Raw genomic sequence first — 24882 nt, 5'->3', positions numbered from 1 at the left:
TCGTGGCATCCAAAGAAAAATGTATTTGTCTGTAATGCTTGACTTCCTGGCTTCTCTCGAAGACAAGGAATTGGGATCTCATCCTAACTTCTCTCAGATAAAGCTCCCAAAGACGGAATGTTAATTAAGACAAAAAAGGCAATGCAAATTTCTATTGGTATGATTGTCAGTACCAGCTACAGGGCTAAGCCAGGACCCTGATGTTGTGTGCAGCTGTACAAACACATGTACCTCAGTATTTTCTTTTGCTTAGGCTTTGCATAACCTTTTTTAGCACCAGATTTGCACAACCACTGTTCCTAATTCCTCTCTTCTGTGTTGGTTTCTTTTATGTTCTGCCTTTCATCACCTCTGCACCAACTGCAATATCATAAAAAACCATATGGGAAAGACCTTCTTGGTCATGTGATCTATAGTTTTGCCAGTTGGCAGGATTATGCCTTACAGCACATTTTCTAATGCTTCATACAGGCTATTTATAAGTGCCCTCAGCATTAGGACTTTCACCCATTTCCTTGGACACAGTCCTGCTCACACTACCAGGAAGAACCTGCTGATTTTCAGCTATGTGCTCTTGATATCATTTAATTAGGGCTTGGTGGGTATCAAGATTTTTGGTGGTTACAATCACCTGTCTTACTGACCACTGAGAGAACATTTATCCACCAGGTGTTGGAATTGCCCTCTGCACCACCTGATCTCCCTGGTTTTGAAAATGCTCTCATTGTGTGGCTCCAATTAACCTTGTACCACCCCAGCCTGGCTCCTGCTCCCCAGGCACGCTGGTGCTCTCCATCTCTGACAGTTTTGGTCCATTTCTTTTCTGCCTCTTTGACCTCACTTGTCTCCATCTCCTTTTTCTCTCAGCCCTCCTGGTACTTTACTGTGTCCCTGCCTCTTCTATATGCTTTTGATTTTTTTCTTCTTGGCTCCCTCTGGGCCTGTCTCCTCTCCTGAAAAGCCTTTTCTTCCAGCCTATTTTCCCCCAAAATTTTGTATCCTGTAAAGCCACCATTATCTATTATTCTCAGTACTTGAGTATCAGTGTTTTCTCTTCCCCACAAAAGCCTTCATTCCACCATTTGTGGAAGACTGAATTATTCTTGTGGTACCTGGAAAACCAATTTTACCAATGTTTCTCTTAGTTCAGCCTGGAGAGTGCCATTGTTTGTTTAGGGACTTTTGTTGTTTTTTTTTCATTTTTTATTTTTTATTTTTTTAATCATTATAAGGCCTGCAACATTATTTTTCTGAATAGTTTGTGATTCCAGAGAGAAATATGCTTCTCTATGTCCTCACTCACTGTCCAGTGCTGCATTTCTACATCACTTGCTCTGAGATGCTGCTAGCACAAATAATGAGCTAAGAAAGTGAACAGCTCAGCATACTAATTCCTCAATATATACTGCCCCTCCTCAGCCCTACTGTCACTTGTCTTGACACAGGGCAATGCTCCCCCCAGCAGACCCATTATATCAAAATGAAAGATCAAGTGTATCCTCAGGGACTGCTGAACTGGGGATTTGACACAGGAAAGGGATTTCCTGTTCTGGTGTGGTTGGGTTTTTAGTTGACACCAGGCAGCAGATGTATAGAGGGCATAAGCCTGGGGCCATTTGAGATTCATGAGCTGGATGATTTTATCTTGCCTGACCATGGTAATAGGCATTAAAATATTGTATCTTTGTCTCTCTAGTGCCTAGACAGTTGCTATTATAAAAACCTCAGATGTTTTATATTAATAAATATAGTCATTTAAAGAGAAAATAAAAACTTGGCATTTTCGGGAGTGATATAAAAAAATAACCAAGAAATTCTAAAATTCCTTTACAAGTTCATTGGAAAATGAAAATATAATAGTTCAAATAATAAAAAGTGTACTTGAACTATAGAAAAAATATCTTTTGTTAAAAAAACCCCACTAATCAGCTACTTAATAACTATCATCACTTGAAAACTAGAAACATGTTTAGCTCTGTCTGGAACAAACTCTATATTATTTAGATGGCAAGCTCATAAATTGCTTTGTCAGAACAGAGGAATGGAATGTGAATAACAATGCATGAATTCCATGACAGATAGAAGTTATATCTAAATGAAAAATATCCAGGAGTAGTATTGCTGGATTGTTTCTTTGCCAGTGTTATTCTGAACTGATTTATCTGAAAACAAATATTTAATGTAAAGTTTCAAAGGCAGTAAAGCTTGGGTTTGGCCTGCATTTGATTGTGTTACATTAATAGTGCTGAAATATGGGGACACTGATTATTTATACAACATGGGGAGAAAAAGAGTGTCGTTTTAACCTGAATGCTGTAAAAATGTCAGTAAAATACTTTGGTGCTGCAGGGAAAACGTCTTAACTAACACACTTTATTTTGATGGAAATATCAATAGTTAGGAATCAAACCTCCCTTCAAAACTTTGAATACTGAATTAAATATACAACTAAAAGATGCTTGAGGACACTGTTTGTTTTGAAGTGCCTCGATTTTTATCTTGGGATCTCTTTGCAGGGTTTAGGGAAAGGATTTTTCTTACATGTAGGATGTGTTTAAATACAAGAACCTTACATTTGTACTTTTGAAATATTTTGACTCTACACGTGTTCCATAAGACAAATTGCTCACCTCCCTCAAATCTTGCCATGGGCTGGAAAGATCTTTTGCTGCAATGCAAGCCTGGTTCCTGATGTGGGTTTGTTTAGTGCCATTTTGCTGCCACGTCTCGATGTTCTCTGTGTCTCCTTGTTTTGGCTCCGTGATTCCCATGCCCTGTTGGTGTGCACATTGTATGCCAGGATCATACACACCACCAGGACGTCGTAGAGGGCTCTGGGCTCCCAGTCATGCACAGATGAACAGCAAATTAACCACGGGCTTGCAGGTGGAGGGCAGAGGTGTTTCCAGCACTGAGCAGTGCCTCAGGAGCCTGGGCTGTGTCTCTCCCTAGCAGGCAGGACTGCCATAACACATTTACAGGGACAGGCTACATCCTGAGATAACAGGCTGGAGTACTCTCCAGAGTCCCTAACACAATCATCTGGGTCCCCTATGACTCAGAAAAATCCTCCTGCTTTCAGCAATGGCTTCAACAGACTGATCTGGTGCATCTTGTTGCAAGGGGTTATTCCAGATATTTCTGCCTCCAGCTGCCTGCTCAGCCCTTCCACACAAGGTCACTCTGGCTGGTGACAGAAATGTGTCTTGCAGTTCCCAACTGGTTCAAACCTTCCTTTGCCTTCCTTCACCCACTATGATACCCAGAACATGATATTAAGTTGTTTCTGCTGTCCCTGGTCTGTCATGGAGGGGAGAGCTGGAATCAGATATGCCTTTAAATAGCTGTAATTATTTATTTTTGGGTGAATGAATCAGAGCCTAAAGCTACATAACCAGGATCTCTTGGTGTATGAGGACCATTTGGCTGTTTGTTTTTTACTGAGCTTTTCAAGTATTTGACATTGCAATTCTGTGTTCCCTTAATATAATTTTTCCATGAATTGTGTACACACATACATGCCCAATATATGCCTACATGACTAAGCAAACTCAATTATGTGAAATCTTGGTTCTTAAGAACTAGAACCACAAACAATGTATTTGGATCTGAATTGGTCCTTAGAGGCTCTTTTGGTTTTCAACTGGGCTGTGATGCTGAATGTTTTCTTTTTTCTGTACTTCCTTTGAAACTTTTTAATTCAGACATTTAATCTTTGGTGTTTTTCCTGCATAGTGGTTTCATCTTGCCTTTTTGTGGCTTTCTTTGATTATTCCTCTGTGTCCTAGTTTTTCCTTAGAAGTTAAAAAATATATTGTTTCTTTTAATTTTATTCTCTTGTTCCTTTTTTTTTTTCAGTGCTAGTTGTCACCAATTGCAAATATCATAAAGCCGTGATTATTCCAAATATCATTAATACAGTTCAAGGTGGAATTTAGCTGAGCTATGTGTCCAGATTTTTGGTAGTCAATTTGTGTCTGAAACAGAATTTACAAGGTGTCCAAGTGGCTTCTGGAAAGTTACCTCTGTTATGATCGATGTCACTATGACTTAGAAGCCAGACCTTTGCTTCAGAGCATTGTGTGCTCATCTTGTTTTTTAATTAAATGTCAGAATCTCAGTTGTGAAGATCAAAATGATTCCTTCTTTTAAGTTCCGTCAGGAAGGAGATAGAGCGTTTGTTTTTGTTTTCTCTCTTGATGAGATAAGGTTCCCTTTTCATCTAAATGTTAAGACTTTTCATGCCTGACTTTGAAGACACAAATAAAAAGGAGTGGATTAAACTATTCAGACACAAAGAGATTTTTGATCAGGCAGTTATTGAATCGTTGCACTTTAGAATATTATATACATGATCTACTGAAGTGAGGTTTTTCTAACACTAATGGTATTATCAGAGATGTTATTATGGGAAAGATGGTATTATCTTAACAGCTAAAACTTTAAGCAAAAACAATGTTTAGAAACAGAAATGTAGCCCATGAAATCCACTAGTTACATTATAATGAAATTTGTGAGCTCTACAGCAAGTCCCTCAACAGGAATGGGCAAACACTGGTTTATGCTTTGTGTGTTGAGATCCCAATATCTCCAGTAAATTTAGAGGTCAAAGGGGAGGATTTTGGAGAGCAGAAGAGGGGACAGCAACTCTGCCACTTTCCTTTAAACCTAAGCATCTGTTGCTATGGAAACCCCGGTGCCTGGTGCTGGAGCAACGGGAATTGTCACCCTCTGTCCCGAGCAGCCGTGCTGGGCAGGAACTAGCTGGCAGATCGGCGGTGCCGGCCCGAGCAGTGCCCGCTGTCCCCCCAGAGCAGTGCCCGGTGCCCTGCTGTCCCAGCCCGAGCAGTGCCCGCTGTCCCGCTGTCCCGGTGTCCCGGTGTCCCGCTGTCCCGCTGTCCCGGCCCGAGCAGTGCCCGGTGTCCCGGTGTCCCGCTGTCCCGCTGTCCCGGTGTCCCGCTGTCCCGCTGTCCCAAACCTATCAGTGCCCGCTGTCCCGGTGTCCCGCTGTCCCGATGTCCCGGCCCGAGCAGTGCCCGCTGTCCCGGTATCCCGCTGTCCCGATGTCCCAGACCTAGCAGTGGCCGCTGTCCCAATGTCCCGCTGTCCCGCTGTCCCGGCCCGAGCAGTGCCCGCTGTCCCGCTGTCCCGGCCCGAGCAGTGCCCGCTGTCCCGCTGTCCCGATGTCCCGGCCCGAGCAGTGCCCGCTGTCCCGCTGTCCCGCTGTCCCGCTGTCCCGGCCCGAGCAGTGCCCGCTGTCCCGCTGTCCCGCTGTCCCGCTGTCCCGATGTCCCAGACCTAGCAGTGGCCGCTGTCCCAATGTCCCGCTGTCCCGCTGTCCCGGCCCGAGCAGTGGCCGCTGTCCCGCTGTCCCGGCCCGAGCAGTGCCCGCTGTCCCGGTGTCCCGCTGTCCCGATGTCCCAGACCTAGCAGTGGCCGCTGTCCCAATGTCCCGCTGTCCCGCTGTCCCGCTGTCCCGCTGTCCCGCTGTCCCGCTGTCCCGGCCCGAGCAGTGCCCGCTGTCCCGTTGTCCCGCTGTCCCGGTGTCCCGGTGTCCCGCTGTCCCGCTGTCCCCTCTCGGAGCGCGGAGCGGCGGCCGCGGCTCCCGGGCTGGGGGAGCGGGGCCCGGCGGCCCCAGCAGAGGCCGTGGGGGGGGTTCCCGCTGTGTCCCGGCCGTGGATCCGACCCCGACCCCAACCCCGACCCTGCCCCCGACCCCGACCCCAGCCCCAGCCCCAGCCCAGCCCCGGATCCATCCCCGCGCCGGGATCGCGGTTGTTTGTCCCCGGCCGGAGCTGCCGAGAGCAGCTTTGGGCGGATTTCCACTGAGGGGCGCTGAAGCACGTTTTAATGCAGCAAAAATGAATTAATACAAAAATAGTAAGGGACGCGATTTACCGAATTATTTTAAAAAGCGACGGAAACGACCACCTCCAAAAAACCCACAAGCCCCCTCTTGTCCCTCCTCTCCCCGGCCGTGGGGGAAGGAGACGGGCGGAGGGGACGGGGAGCGGGCAGTGCCCCGCTGGGGCAGGGCAGGGCAGGGCAGTGGGGAGGCTTCGCCCTCCCTCCCTCGCCCCTTCCTCGGGGCCGAGCCACTCCGCACACAGCGGCCTCCCAGAGCCCTTCCAGCTGCCGGTCCCGCCTTCCAGCCTCGCCTTCCCCCTGCCCACCTCTTTTTCTCTCTCTCGGCTGGCGATCAGGTGTCTGTTGCCTTTTTTATTTTTTTTATTTTTTTTTTTTTTTTTTTTTTTTTTTGAGTTGTTTCCCCGGGAAAAAAATAGGCAGGAAAAAACCCCAGAAGGTACCGAAAAAGAGATGATCGTAGAAGAGCCCTCCTTCCCAAGATAAGCAACGTGCTTTGAATGAGGCTTCCCAGCCTCTTCCACTCCGTCTCACACACTCTGTCACTCTGCCTCTCGCTTGTGCACACTGTTGGTATGCGACCTCGGAGGCGACTGCTCCGCCACCTCTGCCTGGGGAGCCGCTGACAGCCAGCGATTGAGCCAGCCCCCCTTCCTTTTCTTTTTTTTTTTCCCCCTGCTTTTGCAAACACACACGCACACCCCCAAAGCACATTTAATGCTGATCCACTCAGTCGCCATTATCGGGGGGACGTCTTCGTGGAGTGTTTTGGTTCCTTTTTTTTTTTTTTTTCTATCCTATTTTTTTTTTCCTTTCCGACACTGGATGGTGCAGCATTCCCGGGGCCTGTGGTGGTACGGCTCGATTGCGTTTTATTATTTATTTATCTATCTTCTCTCTTCTTCCTCTCATCACTCCCCCGTCTCTGCTCTCTTGAACCCCCCGGCTTCTCTCCGGGCGCCGGTGCAGAGCACCGGGGAGCAGGATCCTTCGCTCTCCCTCCCACTGATGTGGGACTGATCCTCACCCGCGTGTAGCATGCTGTAGCCAAAAACGAAGAGAGGAGGGGAAGAAAAAAAGAAGCGACTCTCTTTCCCTCCCTCTCCCTCGTTTCCCGCGGATTGACTTCATGGCTTCACTGTACCAGCGGTTCAGCGGGAAGATCAACACCTCCCGCTCGTTCCCCGTTCCCCCCGAAGCGAGTCACCTCCTGGGCGCCCAGAGCAGCGAGGAGGACGGCGCTGCCGGCAAGACCCCGCGTCCATTGCAACAGGAAGGCAGCCGGCCCCGCTTCCAGTACCAGTCGCGAAGTGACTGCGAGGAGGAGGATGTAAGCGCCGGTGTCGTTCGCGTGGGGCTGGGTTGGGTTTTGGGTGCCCCCCCCTCCCCGCCCCCTGTCCTGCGGGATGGCTGGGTGCCCCTCTAAGCTGGCAGCGATTTCTTGCGCTTTGTCCTCTCTGCCAGGCGGGTCTGTGCGCTCCTCTTCTTCCCCTGAAGTGCCGGGAATAGTACGGGACGGAGCCCGCTGGGAGCGGAGGGGAGCCGGGACTCGCCCGCCCCGCGCTGTCCCCGCAGCTCTCCCCGTTACCGAGCTCCGTGCGCGGCTCTCCGCTCCCGTGAGAGGGGCTGGGGGCGCGGGGTCGGCACCTTGGAGAACGCCAAGTGCCGTCTCCGTCCGGCTGCCCCCAAGCTACGCGGCAAGGCTCCCCACCCCTCTTTTGATTTTAATTTTATTTTTTAAAATTATTTTTATTCCATTTTTTACCCTTTAACACTCCCGGGACAGAAGTGTTCACCTTGTTCCCCCCCCTTCGCCTCCCCTCCTCCTCGCTTTCCTGTCAGCCTTCCCCTAACCGGGCAGCAGGGAAACTTTTTAACCCCTGAGCAGCCGTTTCTGGGTCCCTCTCTCCCCCTTCCCCGCTGGCCCCGACGAGCCCCCGCGGGGAGCCGCAAACTTCGGCCGCGCACCTTCCGCTCTCCGCTTCCGAGAGCAGCCACTTCAAAGGGTGCATCTGCATATCGCCTTAGTAACGAGTGACTAATCCAGGCCGCTGGCTGCCTGCTGTGTCCGATGGAGTTAAACTAGTCTGGGTCGATTGCTCTGGTTCTTTCGGGGTGGTGAGGAGGGAGACAGGGGATTTGGAAAGCAGGAAGACTGAAAGAACAAGGGCCAGTGATAGATCAAAACATGTGGATCCGCATGGCTGGCTGATGTTAGGTTTGCAGAGGGATTTGAGTGTGTTTTGCCTCTGTGGAAGCACACACAAGGGGAAGCAAATGGCTGCAGTTGGGAATAATGTTTGTGTCTATTAAAAATACTTCTTGCCCGAGTGGGACGCGTTAGCTTTGCAGCAGGGTTTAGCTTTGGCTCTGGGAGCCTTCCCAAGCAAAGCACAGCTTCAAGCCACAACAGCAGGGCTGCTTCACTCAGAGGAAAGAGTTGTGTATGCAGGGAAATGTCCTCGGATTATCTTTTAAATCCCTATCCATTCTCCTGTCCCTTCGTAAAGGCTTTTGTGGTCCATAGAGCAAGTGCACTTGTGTCAGAGATGGAGCCAATCGACCTAAACCTCTCCCCGAGGTAACTGAACGCTGACTGCCCCAGGGGACAGCAGTGACAGGGACCTGAATTGACTCTTCCCTGTGACCCTCTGACTGGCAACGATCTTGGCACTGCTGCTCCTTGGCCCTGGCCAGGTGCAGGATGACACCGGGCCCCTTTCCCGGGCTCCCGCACCCGCTCCTGACTCTCCTGGCGTGGCTAGGGACACGGGGCCCTTCCCGGCCGTGTGCTGGCTCTAGATGTCGCTGCGAGCCAGCGCAGTGCCACCTCCAGGGCTGGGCTCAGGCACATTTTCCTCATTGTTTTAATTTCGCTTTCCTGGATTTGGAGACAGCAGATGTCTGGAGCCGCTTCTCTGGTCACCAGAAGCGCTGAGTCCGGAAGCAGAGGAAAGCCTGCAGTTTAACATGTGCGAGTGATTTCTGCTGACAGGCTCCAAAATAATATTAATAAGAATATCTTTTAACTTCTTAAAGGAAAGTTTTCGCCTCTTGCTTTCTTTTTTAATTTTTTTAATTTTTTTTTTTAGTTTCTTCTCCCCCCTCCCCCCCACCCCCCACCCCCTCAGAGTTGTGAGGGTGAAGAGTGTGCTGGGCACTGCTGTCCGTGCCTGCCCAATGTCTTCTGCAACGAAGCGCAAAAAAGTGTGGCCAGAAACAGGAGTTTGGGGTGACTTCTAAACGCATGTGGACACTTAGTGTGAATTGTTTCTAAGGGGGGCAACCTATCTGGAAAAGTCTCCTGGGCTGCGTCGGCAGTTCACGGATGCTCTTTTCCAGCAGAGACTGGGCAGCCTGAGCTGGTGGTCTCCCGCAGGGTGTTCAGGCCGGGAGGATGAAGTCATGGCAAATCAGTGGAAATGGTCGTGCCTTAAATCGTGTATTTTAGGGAGCGGGGGTCCGGCCCGGCGGCCAGGCGCCGGCTGGAGGGGGCAGGACGGCCGGAGGTGTCCGCGGTGCTGGACCGGAGCGGAGCGGGACGGGGGAACTGTCCGTGGTACCGAACCGCTCTGTCACGGGCCAGACGGAGCTGTCCGTGGTACCGAACCGCTCTGTCACGGGCCAGACGGAGCTGTCCGTGGTACCTAACCGCTCTGTCACGGGCCAGACGGAGCTGTCCGTGGCACCGAACTGCTCTATCCCGGATCAGACAGAACTGTCCATGGTGCCGAACAGCTCTGTCCCGGGTCACATGGAGCTGTCCATGGTGCAGAACTGTTCTGTACCGGGTGAGAAGGAGCTGTTCGTGGTGCCTAACTGCTCTGTCCCGGGTCAGACAGAACTGTCCATGGTGCCGAACCACTCTGTCCCGGGTCAGACAGAGCTGTCTGCAGTGCCGAACCCGTCTGTCCCAGAGTAGGGAGAACTGTCCGGGTTGCCAACCCCTCCTGACCCGCAGAGGAGGAGCTGTTTGGTCTCTCAAACACTCCCAGAACCCATGTCTGGGAGAGCTGACAGTGACCTCTTGCCCTTGGCGAGAACAGCAGAGACAGAGTGTCAGGAGTCATCTCAGAATGAGCAAATGCAACCCTGGGCATGAGAACCTTGAGGAAAGGGGAAAAATGAGGCAGAGTGCTGTCAAAAACCATGGGAGAAGAGTAAGGAGAGTGGTCTGCTTGTGCAAGGTGCCAGGAGTGCTGTGCTGTTGCTCATCATGGAAAAGGGCTTAAGGAGACAGCATTGGAAACTCTTTCCTAAGATTGGGCTTCTGTTTTCTGTTTTGCACAAGTGGGACAGTCACGTTGTCTTTCATCTTCCACCATCAATCTAAAGGAAAACCCAGAACTTAAATATATAGAAACAAAGAGTTTCTCTCCCTTCCCATACTTAGGGATATCAAAACAAACCTGAGAACAAGACTGTTCTGTTCCTAGCTTTGTAGTGTGATTATTAATATGAAGAGAACGGCGTGTATTTTATGGGTTACTGATGATGACTTTTCCTATTGAAATATGTGTGCTGCATTCAGCACTGTATTTTTAAGCACCAGCAAGGACCTCAATGCAGAACAAAACAGAGGGAAAGGCAGGATCTTGCCTTTGAAGGTCACAGTGTTGTAAGTAAGCATTCTGTCTACTGGAAGTACTACTCGTGGAAAAATACTACTTGAAACCTATACAGAGTTAAAGAGGAGGTAGTAACTCCCTAACAAAATTAAAATCAAAACCAATAATGGTTTTATATGACAACTGCTGACTTACAGACACCATTGACACACTCTTGAGAACACTGTTTTAGTAACATAAAAATATAGCAAATCTTAAATAGGTTTTGCTATGATTCAACTCATGGCAGGTATATGAGGAAAATATATATATACTAGATCCAGCTACTGAACAAAACCTAGATAAAGTCTTGCAAATTTTTCATGTTAATTGTTCATCTGATGAAACAATCATGTTATTTATGGGAGGAGTAATAAAGAAACTAGATTCTGTATAAATGACCCCAGAAAAACACTTCCTAGTTGGCTCTGTGAAATTATTGATGTTAAACTTATTGCAACAGTTCTAAACAAAATTCAGATGACATATTTACCTTCTTATAAGATTAGCTTTCACTACGTTTATTTAGATGAGGAAACATCTGTGAGAACTCTTTGTGCAGTTTAGTGCAGTGGTATAGCAGGTTATGAACAATTTTGTTAGCATAATTCTCGTTTTTAGATTGATGAGGTTACCTTTTAAATGATAATTTTGATTGGTTTACCTTTTAGACTGATGAGATAAATACTTTGCATATTGTACAGTGGAAGGGATTTTCTCCTACATGTTGACTTGAGAACTTTTTTCCCATAAAACAGAGCTTCTTCATCTTTTCCAGGCTTCTTTCTTGGCATCACAGTGATTAATGAGTTTAATTTTTGCAGGCAACTGCCAGGAGGTGCTGAGTAAGATGTATCGTGCTGATTGTGTGTAATGCCACTCCTTTTAATTACTGGGATGATAACAATGCATTAATCAGGTGCATAAAAAATTCAACACTTTCCTGTAATGTGGAATATTGATTCATTTTATAAGACCCTGACTGTAAAACAATGATCACAGAAGTACTTTTTAAAACAAATTTTGTATGATAAGTTATCTGTTTAAAATATTGAATCTTCCAGTGAAACATCATAACTTTTTTTAATGTGAAAAGCAACAAGCTGAATTCTTACAGGTTCATTACTTAGCCAAAACTCTTATTGGCTTTAATAGGAGACTTAAACATATAAAAAAAGCTAGTCCTAAAGTACAAAAGCTTTAATTCCTCAGAATATTCTTTTAATAACTGAATTTTGAATATTTCTTTCTTTTCTGCATTTTCTTAAAACTATATTTGGCCATATATTATTCTTTATTAGTTCTGCAATTGATCATTCAGACTTTACCTTTTGAGAAGTTTTCATTCAGATAGAAATAGAGATAATTTTGAGGTGCCTCAGTGAAACTGTGTTTTATGCTTGGATAAATTAAGTGTTTAGTAAATCAAATATCCTTTGTTAACAGAGTGAGTCTGAGAAAGTGAGAATCAAAACCATCAGTGTAAAAAAAAAAAAGTAATTTGGTACGTCAGACTTGCTGTTGCATGTAATTGAAAGTGTTAATTTTCAGTTCTTTATTTGTCTAATGGGAAGAGATAATGCCTCCTAGAAATGTATGTCAAGGACAGAACCTTCAGAAATGTTGAGGCCTGAGCTGCAGACAACAGGCATTTCAAAACTGGGCTGTTTTTCTCCTAAAGAGATGAATGAACTGACTATAGAGGGGTTTGTGGGACTGTAGAAGCCCTAACTGTTGTAAGCAATAACAAGTTGAATTGAAACCAGAAGTCTATCTATAGATCTGTACTGCTGTGTGTATGGGCAAAACCAACTGTTTAAGTCTGTAAGAATCCCCTGTTCTGCCTCTTGGTGAGTTCTTGGATGCTGAACTGTTATCCTCCATTGAGATTCAGAGAGCAAAAATGGTAACTTCCATGGAAATACTTAGGCACTGCTGACATTCTGTAAGCTCACCTTTTGAAATGAATAAAAACTACAGCTTACTTCCTTCAAAAGGAATCATTATAAACCTTATTAAATCATGGGTTATATTTGCACAGAAGCTCATAATGTATTTTGTGGTTACTGAATACTGGACACTGATCTGCAGGTGATACCTTTTTTATACTTTGCTTTATGGCTGTATCTATAATTAAACAAACTTATGATGTTTGCTGCCGGTTTAAAATCCGCCTCTGTTTCTGCAGTCTTCACTAGCTGTGGTGATGATGCACACACTAAAAAATCTGCCAGAGAAAATGTATTTTTAAGTATTCAGGAATAACTGTGTGAAGAGGCTGAATCATCTCTCTAATAGTAGTGAACTGTGCCATAGGCTGGGATACCTCATGTAGAGTACTCGGCTCATGTTATTTCTCTTTCTGAGCTGGGAGCTCAAGTGCAGAAAGCAGAGACTGAGCCCAGGGTTGGAGCAGCTCAAGTTGGTTTCCAAGGGGCTTTTAAAGACATAGGAGGTGGGGGGAAAAAAAAACAAATCTGTGAGAATATGCTATTCTCCACCCATTTGTATATTTTTGTTTCAGGGAAGGCCAGACTGAAGGCAACCCTTAGGGTGCATATTACACCTTGGAAATGCTCTTTGGGACTCAGATTTTGTCCCTTGAAATTAAAAGCTTTACATTACTTTGGGCTAATATATTTATGCTTGTGCTGGTGCAGCAAAATCTCCCGTTATAGTTTATTAACTGCAGGCTGATTTTTCTGGGTTTTTTGCCTGATGTACGGGATGAGTCCCAGCACTCTGCCATGAGGTGCGAGCATTTTCATCCCGTGACCAAGGGGTGGCAGCGTGTCAAGATCACACTGTTCCTCTGGAGCTTGGCTTTCCCCTGCTTTCACAGGAAATCAACCACCCACTTGTTTACTCACTCACACCTACCCGTGGGGGCTCTTCAATTCCCTACTGCTTTCTCTAGGTCTGATGGAACTGGTGGCAGTTTTGTAACTCTCTTTTTCACCTTCAGGGAAAAATACTTGCTTTCAAAGCTCATAAGAAATTGTTCAGCAATAGTTTTAGGAGGCTCCTTATTCAGACATGGAGGAAGGAGGGAAGAAACAAACAAACAAACAAATAAACAACAACAAAAAAAACAACCCAGTGTTTTCTCAAAAGCCTCTTTCACTCACAGTGGGTTGTGACACAGTGTCTTTTCAAAAGTAAGCACAGATAATTTCGGTTTGTAGTTCCAAGGTGATTAAAAAAATTTGTGGTCAAACACAAAAATACATACTGGAATATATTTCCTAATTAGATGCACAAATACTTATTTTGGATCAGATGTTTTTTTACTGATATATGCACCTTCAAAAGTATTATGTGTATTCATTAAATTGTGGTGTTTGGTACTGGTAAGATTCAGTGTGGGTGAGTTAACTGAGTTAAAGCATATTTTGAGTGTATGCATTCATCTATAGGAATAGATCATTGTGCCATAATCTGTCAGTATAGAACTATAAAGGAGAGTTGGAATGAGCATTGGGCTCATGGGTGTTTTGCAGCTCAGAGCAGTGCAGAAGGGAGCAGAGGGAGAGTGGTGGTACAATCCAGGAAAGTGTTCTGGAGGGGGAATGGGCAGTGGTTTGTCTGTAGTGGAAAGAGAAGTCCTTCACAACATTTCCACCTGCATAGTGTTTGGGAATCTAAATTTTCCTCGTGCTACCAGAGCTTTAATTACATCTTGTTTTTAAAAGCACTTTAACTTAGAGATATTTCATAGTTTGTTTTGTTAAAATAGTGTATGAAATTCTTCCCAAAGATTACAGCAAAGATTAATGCCATTTTTAAGCCTCAGAGGACTTCAATATGGAGGCAGGGGCCTGGTCCTCATTCACTCTGCAAACATTGAAGTTTACACAGAGGTACTGAAGTGTGTGAGGTAATTTGAAAAAGGCCAATTTTGTGACTCTCTGCTGAGGAAAACTGAAAACTGGATGTGTTTTTTAATTGTTTATCACTTATGAAGTGTAAATTATTTTACTCTAAACAAGGTGCTTGTTAGTAGAGCTCAGCTATTACATGGATTCTTCCAGGAGTTGCATTCTCTGTGCCTTTAAAAAAGGCACTTGTTATTATGTTCACTTTGCAGGTGGAAAATTGGAGGCTGAGGTGGAACATGGACAGTTCATCTCAGCTCTAAGGCAGCCATGGTCTGCTGTGGCTCAGCCTTGTGAGCTATTGCAATTTCTGCTTCTGGGCCCCAGAGGCTTTAAAACTAAAAATTGTTCCAGTTATCACCATGGATATTCTTACAGGTGTAAAACTAATTGTGAAGTCTGGCACATTTAAGTCTTTGCTGTATCTAGCACTCATTTCTGACAGTTTTTGTGTGACATTTCGAATGTCTGATGTTTCCCTCTAGCTCTTCAAGGCTTTGGAGTTTGCTTTGAGCAGAAGGAGCTTTAAAGCGTCCAAAAGGAAGGACAGGAGTGTCTTAATGCTTTCATTAGAATATTTCAGGGAGGGGGTGGTTTGGGGCTTTTTATATTTCTTTTCTGTATTTGTCAATAGCATCTTCTCTAGCATTTAAAGCATATTTCAGTCTAGGCAGACCACAAAAGCAAATGCAAATTTCTCCCCAGGCTTTCTCTTTTGGATGTACAGAACTACATGAAATGGAAATGCAGCAGTGGGGAATGCCTGGTAACCTCAGCTCCAGTTATACCACAGTCATTAACTTTAAAGTGTTTATGACAAAAGTATGTTCGTGTTCCTTATTTTCCATTAAAATAAGTTCAACTCTAAAAAAGAATGTAGCTGTGGTATTTTGGTCAGAGGAGAAATGAAACCCATGCAGACTGAGCAGTTACAGATGTTGCTGCAGTCTCCAAGCCCTGGATCTGAAGACACCTGGTGAGCAGAACCCACAGGAGGGTTGCACAGGATCCCTGTGCCTGCTGCTTTCCTCCTGATCTGGCAGGGGCAGAGGGAGAAGTCCAGCAGCAGCAGGAGTCTTGTTACTGCTTGTTGTAAGGGTATAAGCAAGGTTCTTCTCAAGGGTATAAGCAGTGGTTTGCAGAGCCCAGTCTGTACAGTTTGTGTCTGTGAGGATGAATTCAAGTGTCCTGCAGTGCCTCTGGCTAAGGGAGACTAAAAAAGACTTTTATTTATAAGGCCAGCCTTTGGCAAAGAGAAAAAGTATGACCTGCTAACAGTAGCAAAACAGACACTGATGCTTGTAGCAGGATCACAGGAAAGGAATCTTGTGGCAGCAGCTGCTGGCTGGCAGGGTAGTGTTGGAGATGGGTCTGTGGTGGACGGCTCTTCCCATTTTCTCCCAAGACTTCTGAATCCCTTATAAGCCATAGAGGCTGCAAGCACAGCTCATATCTTCCTCTATCAGTCCTACCTCATGGGAGAAGAATTCTGTGTTTCTTTGCACTGCTGGGAAGCCATGAGTTCTTCCTCCCTGTCTAACAGGTGGCTGCTGGCACCCTTATCTCTGTGCCCTGGCGCCTCAGGATGGCCATCCCAGCAAAACCCAGATGGCTCCACTCCAGCCTCTTCCCAGTGATATTCTCTCTGGCATTGCCAAGCTCAGCTCCTGCCTGTGTCCCTGCCCTCCTCTCAGGATAGGCAGGCTGGGTTTTCTCCTGTTTCAGGGGAAAGCACAAGCAGACTTGAGCAGAGAGCAAAGGGGATGTTGGGATCTGCTTTAAATAGTGTTTGACCTCTTGCATAAGAGACTGATTGTCCCAAGATAAGTTTATTGCATATACAGCTCTGAGATTTGCACAGATTGCTTGTGGGATTATGTTTCATGTGACTATAGAATCCTATCTTTATTTGTTTGTAATTTATTGCTAAATCTTTCTTCATGTTTCTGTATAACCTGTATTAAATATGATTTGGTTTTGATTTTGTTTTTCTGTTTCATCTAGGTGCTAGAAAAGAGAAGCAATATTTAAAAGACCAAACTTCTATTACTTTGTTCTCAGGGAAGCTGTAGAAATCAACAAGCATGTTGCCATAGACACATAAATGCTTTATAGTGAACCAAAGATTTCCACTTCTACTACTCTTACTGCTAGACATATTGAATCTAAGCACTTTATTGATACAGTTTCTATGTCTGCTCTGTATTATCTTCTAGTTTTCAATTTTTAATTTTTTTTTCTTTTTATATATTTTTTGTGTAATCTTAGATACAAGAGGAGACAAATGAAGAAAACACTAAAGGTATTATAGTGCTTCACAATGGTGTCTCTGATAAAGTGGGTGCTGTTGAAGAAGCTTCTTTGTTCTGTTATGAACTGCAGCACAAACACTTGTCAGAACACATACAGTGAGTCATTGCAAACAAGAGTAATTAATTAAAACTGACATAGTCAAGGTTTAGGATCACAGAAACCCCATCTATTGTACTTGCTTTGTTTATACTCCCTGTGTTTGAGGATGGTGAGATTGAAACAGGCTTCTTCAAGAGTTGAGTAATTCTCTCTGATTTCTGGGCACGTTTAGATACCTTCTGTTTGAGGGGGCATGGATCAGTGGGGGAGCACTGGAATAACTATTAGGGAAGTCTTGCAGTTCCTGGGTCTGCCACTGACCTGCTGCATGACCTCCAGCCAGTTATTCACTCCTGTGAAGCAGGACCTGCATCAGTTGGGCACCAGAAAGGAATCAAGGCTGTGACTTCATTTGTGGCTTCCTCATGGTGGTGCAGAATTAAATAATTTTTGATTTTGGCCTAAAGATTTGGACTAAAAAGCACCCATGGACAGAAACATGAGATTATTAATAATTAGTAGTGCTGTCATTAATTCTGACAGTGGCAACATTTGTAGGAGCATTGCTAATAACCAAAACAGGCCCTGATTGTGCTTGTTTATGGTAGGCTAAAGGTCTCTCTCATTACAATGTTTCACAGGCAGTGCCAGGAACTGATAATCACTATAATGCACATTTTTTCTTTTAGCTAAGAAAAGCTAATAAGCATCTGTAGTTTTGAAAATGTCAGATTGAGCCAAAGTGCATGCAATTAGATAAGGATAATGTAGCAGATAATAAGAAGATACATGATACTGGGTGAGCAGTTACCAGGCTGTTGTGCTTTGGCTGCTCAAGTGCTTCATGTCATGTAAAAGGAGGCAGTGGCTGGTTGAGGGGAAACATGCCAAGAGTTGTCACAAATGGAAATGTGAGCTAATGTGGTAAAGTGACAAGGCTGGTCCTTGGGAAGCATAAACATGGATGTCAGGCTTTTGATAGATGGAGGGGTTGTCTGGGTTAAAAGTCGTGTACTTGGGAGTGGGAAAGGCACTGAGGGAAAAAATGGAAACAAATATGGAAAGGAAGACAGGCAGAATGGTGTAATTTGTGGTTGCTATCTCTGAGGTTTCTTTTTTTCCATTTTTCAAAGACTCTCTGCCTTCTGTGTGTGTGGTGTCTGGGATGCTTTGGCAGCTTTAGTGTGCTAAAACCTTTCAGAGGTTTTCTCTGCCCAGAAGGAGACACAGCCATGGCACACTCATTAAGAGGCTGTGTGTGAATTTTCAATTAGTTCCTCAGTTTAATTGCCTCTGGAGGAAAGAATGAGGCAGACTCTGGGAGCAAGATGTAAAACAGGATGAGACAAACAAGGGACAAAGAATGGGAAGAAGGGAAAGAAGAAAGAGGAAAGCCATGAGGCACAGAACTGGAAGCCAGCTCTGATACTGGAAGAGAAAAAATTTTGCTTCTAGATTTTTTTTTTTTTTGCTATAAGGCAAAATATTTTTTGTGGCTGAGACAGAATATTTCATATTTTCCCTTTCCTACTACTTAGCCTAATCTAGCAGCTTGTTCTTGACAGGAGGGCAGGTTCTTTGTAATCTGGAAGATTTGGAATTTTTGTATGCTGTTTTTTTTCCTGAAATATCTCTTCTACTTTTATTTCACCTGTCGTGAAGCATTCTCATGCCTCCAGAGGGAAGAGGTTCGAAGTCATTTCTCTTGTATTTTGGTTATTATATTTACCATTTTTTTCTCTTTAGAATTCACCGAATATTTAATATAGTTAAAAAATACATGACAGAAAAACTGTATAGTTCTCATCATCTCTTCTGTAATGTCTTTAAGAAGATATTCTATAAATACTTAACTTGTGGTTAGATATGCAGTGTAACACCTGCAGTCTAAGGAAAACACAATTATTATTCTTAGGAAATTTCTGAATTGTGAATAACAAATTCAAGGCCCATTTGTTCAGAAAACATTGTCCCTTGAAGTTTCAGTTTGCACCCAAATATATTCTCTTTTTTTGGTTCTTCTTTCAGCCTTGATTACCTCTGTTTATATTACAGAGTTGTATAGAAGTGTGTGTTTGATGTTTGGAGAGGTCTCTAGGAGAATCATAGAAATCACAGAACTGTTTGGGTTGGAATGGATCTTAAAAATCATGTTTCCCATGGGCAGGGGCACCTTCACTGTCTGCAACCCTTTAAACTCTGGAAAGAGTTGAAATTCTCTTCCCATCAATGTTCAGAGAAGGTAACAGAAAGTTCACAGGATTCAGAGCACATGTAAACATGGCCAAAATGGTTCCTTCTGTTGTTGTTTCATTCTGTTTTATTTTTACAGTTCAATCAATGCCAGTTAGATGTTCCTCAGTAAGTTGTTCCTCTCCAGGCAATGGACAAACTGGGTCTTAGAGGAGAGGGAGAAGAGAGGGAATCCTCTGTCTTCTCTCATGTGGGGTCATGAGGGAACACTTCCCTCCTCCCACAGGCACCAGGATGCTCACAACAACTGCACAGCCCTGTGGTGGCTCTGTCCTTTTGGATGAGCTGCAAGAAGTGCCTCATGGCACAGGGCAGAGGAGGTGAAGGTGAAGAGCAAGGTAAAAGCCAGTTTAATCACACTGAGTGAGCCTGCATGTGAAATCCCCCAGATTACAGCAGTGCTCCTCCACTGTCTCTCCCTGTGTGTGCTAAGCTGGAGCTCTTCTGGCAATGGGCTTTTGGCAGGTAGCACATGGCCATTGGCCTGGAAGGATGCCTGAGAATGCCACAGTCAGCTTTTTAACCGTGCAGCTCAGTGTAAAATGGAGGGAGCAGCAGTGTGAATCGGAAGATTGAATTTGCTCTAAAGGTTCCACACAAGGCTCCTCTTTTGCTGAAGACAGATTGTGCCAGTCCAACCTGAAAAACTGTAATTTAATTTGAAAGCACCGTTCTGCATTCCTTTCAGCTGATCTCGATTGGTGACAAGCCATAAAATTTCTCTGTGGTCTGCTGCAGTTTAATAGATGAGAATTTCCTAACTTCATAAAATGATTAAAAGCACTCCAAATGTATACTATTAGCAAGGCTTCTGTGAGACAACTCAATCAGCAGGCTCCAGGCCCTTTGAGATAGGTTTGGTGAGCATTGCTTGAAAGGCAGATTGCTGAGATAGGCTATAATTGAAGGAAACACTAATAAACTGCAAGAGTGAAAGAAAAAATGATAAAGGATGTGTGTATCAGAGTTTTTTTCCTGTTTGCCACAATGCTGTGAAGATGAATTGTACAAGGATCAATGTCTCTAGCAGGGATAAGTGATAACTGTGGGGCTCATTTTGGCAGCAGCCCACTCCTGGGTTTTCTTTAACCCAGTGCCTTGGACAGCACTGAAAAGCAGAAAGAAGCAGTTTGGTTGTGTGTGTACAGCTTGTATCTCATCTAGAAAACTCATCTTCTTCCAGCATGTTAGATCATAAACCAAAAGCTGAATCCACTTTCATCAAATGTTTGTAAGTAATGAACCATTTCAGGACTGGTCTGTTCTGCTCAAGGCATTTCTACAAACAGAAGAAGGATGATTTATCGACTGATTGTGAAATCCATGTTGGGCATTAGGGACTGCCTTTCTTCTCTCCCTCTCCCTCCTTTCATAAGGCTGGCTGTGACTTTCCAAACAAGCAAGAAAATGTGACTGTTTTATTTTTCTGTTGCATTTGTTTTCATGAATGTGAAGCAGAGGCTAGTTAAGGGGTAAATGGGCAACCAGATATTTGGAAACTGGGCCTCTTAACATCAGTTTAGATACCCCAAATTTCTAAGATTGGGTGAAGAAATCTTGTGGCTATTTTTATTCAAATGGGTTATTTGAGAGTTTTCCTACTGCTGAACTTCCTGATGAAAATTTAGAATGTATCTCATAGTTAGTGCTTACTTCTTTTTTCTTTCTCTGCAGCTCAGAGCAGTCCTGCAAAGTACAGCATCAAAATGTGTTCTGTACATCACAGTGACATAATCCTCAGAATTTTCAAATGTAAATTTGTGTGCTTACTAAAAGGTGAAGAGGCTTTTATGCGTAATAGGTCTTATCTCTTATCAAAGCAGGAGATTAGAATTGTTCATGACTTGGTCTCTATCTTTTGCTGGTAATAGCTGAAATGGAGAACCTGTCCATCCTCAGGAAATCTATCTAGGAGAAAGTTTCATTGTCAGACAGAGGAATTTCCAGCATTTTTCTTGGTCAGCTTCAATAATCACAGATTCTCATTTATTCAGGTCAATGGGCCCTTCTCTGGAGACAGTGCAATTTTTTTAAGTGAAGGATATTGCTGGAATAAGAACTGATGGCTCTGATCTGGTCATAAATTGTTTTAGGCAGGAAATAACATGATTTTTAAGATCTTGAGCATTGAAGTATCGAAATAGTCTCCCAGAAAGACTGGGTGAAGATAAAAGTTATATCTGACTTTAGGCTAGATCTCAGAAACTCTACTTTTATGGGATTATATCTCTGCTCTTGTAAGCAGAAAAAAAATAGGGGCCACTTTTGCAACTAAATCTATTGAAATTTTACATAAGCCAGTGAAGAGGTCCCTGCCTCCAGCTAGGTAACAGAATTCAGTTTTGATAATACAGGCTAAACATCTTTTCAAAGAATCTCCAGAAGAGGTAGAGGTTATTGGACTCTGTGTTTGTTTAAAAAACAGTAATCACAGTCAAAGGGGTTATTCAGGGCTGAATCTGTCCTTTGAACATATTTTTTAAGATAGATCAGTCAGGTTTATTTGAGAGTCCCTTGATTGCTGCATTTCAAACAAAGTTGTGTCAGATGTCTATGATATTTCTCTAAGCATTTCTAGCTACCTCCCCTGTAGGCCAAACACTTTTTCATTTCCAGAGGGAAGATGACAAGAGGTCTGTCACTAGGAGGGCAGCAACATCTATGGACATTTACAGTGCAGATGTTGTGTGGAAAAATCTAACACAGAGCAGTTTTTTTCTCTTATTGTTGCAGAATTGTACATTTATTTTTTTTTTTTTTGCCTTTAGTGTTTCTACTCAGAGTCCCAGGGTCCTTCACAGACAGTAGCTTTGCCTATCTTCATAACAAAGACAACTTGCATAGAAAAGCCTATGGATGAGAAACTCAGAAAAATATCAGTTTGTTTTCTGTTATAGGACCTCTACAGTGTATGGACATTATCTCCAGACTATGTGAGGTGTAGATTTTGGTGTCTGAAGAGAATTTATTAGCTCAATACATTCAAATGATTGAGAACACTGGGCTGAGTTTGAGCAGCCTTACTGGGTATTTTCCTTTTTTAAAACAGATCACCACCAGGCAGTGCTGTTCATGTGACAGAACTGCCCAGCTGTAAGAACACACAAAGTCTCTCAGTGACTCACAAACAGGCAGAGCAAGAGCTCACTTGGTGTAGGAACACACCTGGTGCCCTTCTATGGCTCATTGCACTGTCTGGGCTCAGAGTGGGTTTAATGTGTCTTGGAATGTTTGAGTAGTAAAACACAAATTGTTTTAGAGGCCCCTCTGGAGGAGCAAAACTGAGTTACTGAGTGCAAAATGGGCAGAACTGCCCATTGCTGTGTGGCATTTGTCTAGTGAGAAGTCTGGAATTTGTTCTCAGCCTTTTTCCAAACCCCATCTCCTGGGTTGAGCTCTTGGCTGCAAACCCAGGAGGGATCTCCTCTCTCCTGCCCTTTCTGAACACAGGAAACACAGGAGAGTGGGAAATAAAACTGAGAAAAAGTGAATATGGCTGGGTGTGGTGTTAAAGAGTGCTGGGATGAAGGGCTCTGCTCCTCACCACATGGTGAGTGTAGAAATCCCCCAAGAAGGGGTACCACAGGCAATGCCAGGCAATCCCTGCTAGCTCCTTCCCCTCAGTATCCCTAGTGCTGATTTTTCAAGCTCACAGTGGGCTCTGAATGTTGTCAGAGTAGGAATGGCTTGTGAGCAGCTGTGTCCTTTGCTGTGTCTGGCCCTGAGCACTTGGGAGAGCTTGACCCACGGCACAGACTGGTTTAATGCAGCCACTTCTTCAAATGAAGTGGTGACAAGCACACGTGGGAAGATGTTTAATGTAGCAGGACTGCTCTGAGGCAGCAAATTTCTCCCCAATTATTCCAGCAGTGTGAGAGGAGAAGGGCACTCTCCTTTTTTGAGCAGTGACAGCAGAAGTGGTGGCTCCTGGGATGGGTGCTGAGGGGCAGCAGTGATGGTGGTGCTCTGTCAGTGAGGTTAGAGGGTGCAGGTGTCAGCTTTGCACAAGTGCAGAGGAGTGGGTTGGGTGCACAGCACAGCTTTGATGTTAATGGGGTGGAAATTGCCCAAGTAATCTCCAGGTATCTCATCAGCAGAGGGAAGGCAAGCTGCACTTGAGCAGCAGGTCAGCCAAACCCATGGCTGTGGCTGGGAGTTATAAAACTGGCTTCTCTTCCTGTGTGGCATTTAATTTTTCAGGAACATTTAAATCCCTGGGTTGTATTGGGCAGATTTTCCAGAAGATTTGGTTATGCAAGAAAAGCCATCTGATATTGTTTCCATACTGCTGTTAAGATGAAGTGTTCTTGTTATATCCTATAATCTTACTTGAGCTTTCTGTTCTTGATGGTTTTTCTAAGCCCTGGGCTAAAAGGCATTGTGTTAGAAATTATTCACCCAACAAAATGTCCAAACTGTGAGGCACTAAAATTCTTTTTTTTTTCCTTACTTCTCAAGACAGCAAAGATCAAGCAGTAGAGCTCATTCTGCTTGAGAGTGCTGATATGTGTTGAAGACTCAGGATTTTTATCATTATTTGAGCTGGAATTTCACATGCCACCAAACACACTGATCTAAATCAGTTCCTCCCCAGGGCTGTGTCTGCCCAAGGGATGAGGGTCCCTCGTGCCAAGGCTGTGTGCAGGGCTCAGTGCAGTGCTCTTGTGGAAGAGCTGAGGGTACCACAAGCACTTTGTGCTGCTGATGCAGTGCAAACTTTCAGCTGCTGATCATTCACATAGTCAGAATTAATTTATTTACTGATTACTCACCCTGCTGTAAAGTTTCAGTTGATGATTGAGGTTTTTCAGGGCTCTTTAGATACCTCTGCATGGTATTACAATATACATCAGAGGAATCAACACCATATCAGGCACTCAAAAAATATCAACAGTTCTGGATTTGTCATTGCTGGTGAATCTCTTCTTTCCTTTTTCTTGTATTCATTACTCTAGTTTCCTTGAGTGTTTTGTGCATCTTTAATCAAATGACTGCATGTCACTGTGGTTGGGTTTGGTTTTTTTTGCACAGGACCCTTCTTCCTGTGCTCACAGTCCTTTAATGAAAAGCTCTTCAACGTTTGATTTTCTGCCCATTGTTTAATGTATGGCCTTGGGCCTTAGTCTGCACACTCTTCAGACACTGTTTAATCTTCTCTTGTGCTCTTTGCTCGCATATTTGCAACAATTTTTGAATGCTTCTCAAAACCTAATGAGTTTGTTTTCATGGTACAGCTGCTGAACCTGAGGAAGGGTTTATTCCTCTGAGCTGGGGAACAATTCCTAATGTATCCTAAATAGTGAGATGTAAAGACTCTTTTTGTGAGAGTCTAAAACACAGATCTGTGACCTCAATGGCAGTGCTGACCCTCAGCAATTCTCAAGTAGTATCAGAAGTCCCAGAGGTGAACATTTGTGAAGTAAGTAACACTGTAGTGCTCACTTAGCAAAATTCAGCTTAAATGCTTTGCCCAGCAACAGAGAACCTGGCTGTGTGAGTAACAGGGAAATCATCTGTGTCTCCAGCATGTCTTGCTTAGTCATGAAATTGTCCCTGCTCCATCCTTCCAGCTCAGTACTTCATTTACTGCATGCTGCTGCTTTCCAGTCATGCATGTCACCATGAGCCCTACTGATTCCCTCAGCAGGGCTTTGCATTAGAAATCCCTGAGTGCTTGAGGATGAGGCTGAGTTAAGGTTGGATTGGAATGTATCAGTTCCATAGAGACCTCCCAAAAATGTGCTGGGCTTAGAGTTAAAGCAAGACTTGTCTGGAGAAGTAATATCTTTTATTAAGGTCACTGGTCTCGTGGGTAGAGAAACTTCCAGGTGCATGAGCCCTTCAGATTCCTCTCACATGAGCTGACTTCCTCCTGAAAACTGCACCTCTTTTATGTCCCACCAGAGTCTACAGAAACAGCCACCTCTTAG

At 44.4% G+C, this 24882-nt stretch overlaps 1 protein-coding gene across 2 annotated transcripts in view; it reads left to right on the top strand.

Moving 5' to 3' along the window:
• The window catches only part of DPP6 (dipeptidyl peptidase like 6), a 529059-nt gene that overhangs the window by 133827 nt on the left and 370350 nt on the right, over positions 1 to 24882 (top strand). The window contains exon 1 of one of the 2 annotated variants that reach the window (XM_056485079.1): positions 6261 to 7195. The exons of the other annotated variant lie outside the window; for it this stretch is intronic. Coding sequence (XP_056341054.1) covers positions 6995 to 7195 — 201 coding nt within the window. The 5' untranslated portion in view covers positions 6261 to 6994. Of the gene's footprint in view, positions 1 to 6260; positions 7196 to 24882 lie in introns of those variants that run through there. 2 annotated transcript variants of the gene reach the window in all.

Source organism: Oenanthe melanoleuca, chromosome 2 (genome assembly GCF_029582105.1).
Source record: "Oenanthe melanoleuca isolate GR-GAL-2019-014 chromosome 2, OMel1.0, whole genome shotgun sequence".
In the NCBI taxonomy this organism is placed as follows: domain Eukaryota; kingdom Metazoa; phylum Chordata; class Aves; order Passeriformes; family Muscicapidae; genus Oenanthe; species Oenanthe melanoleuca.
The sequence above is the reverse complement of the archived record's forward strand: the minus strand, read 5'-3'. Positions and strand labels throughout refer to the sequence as shown.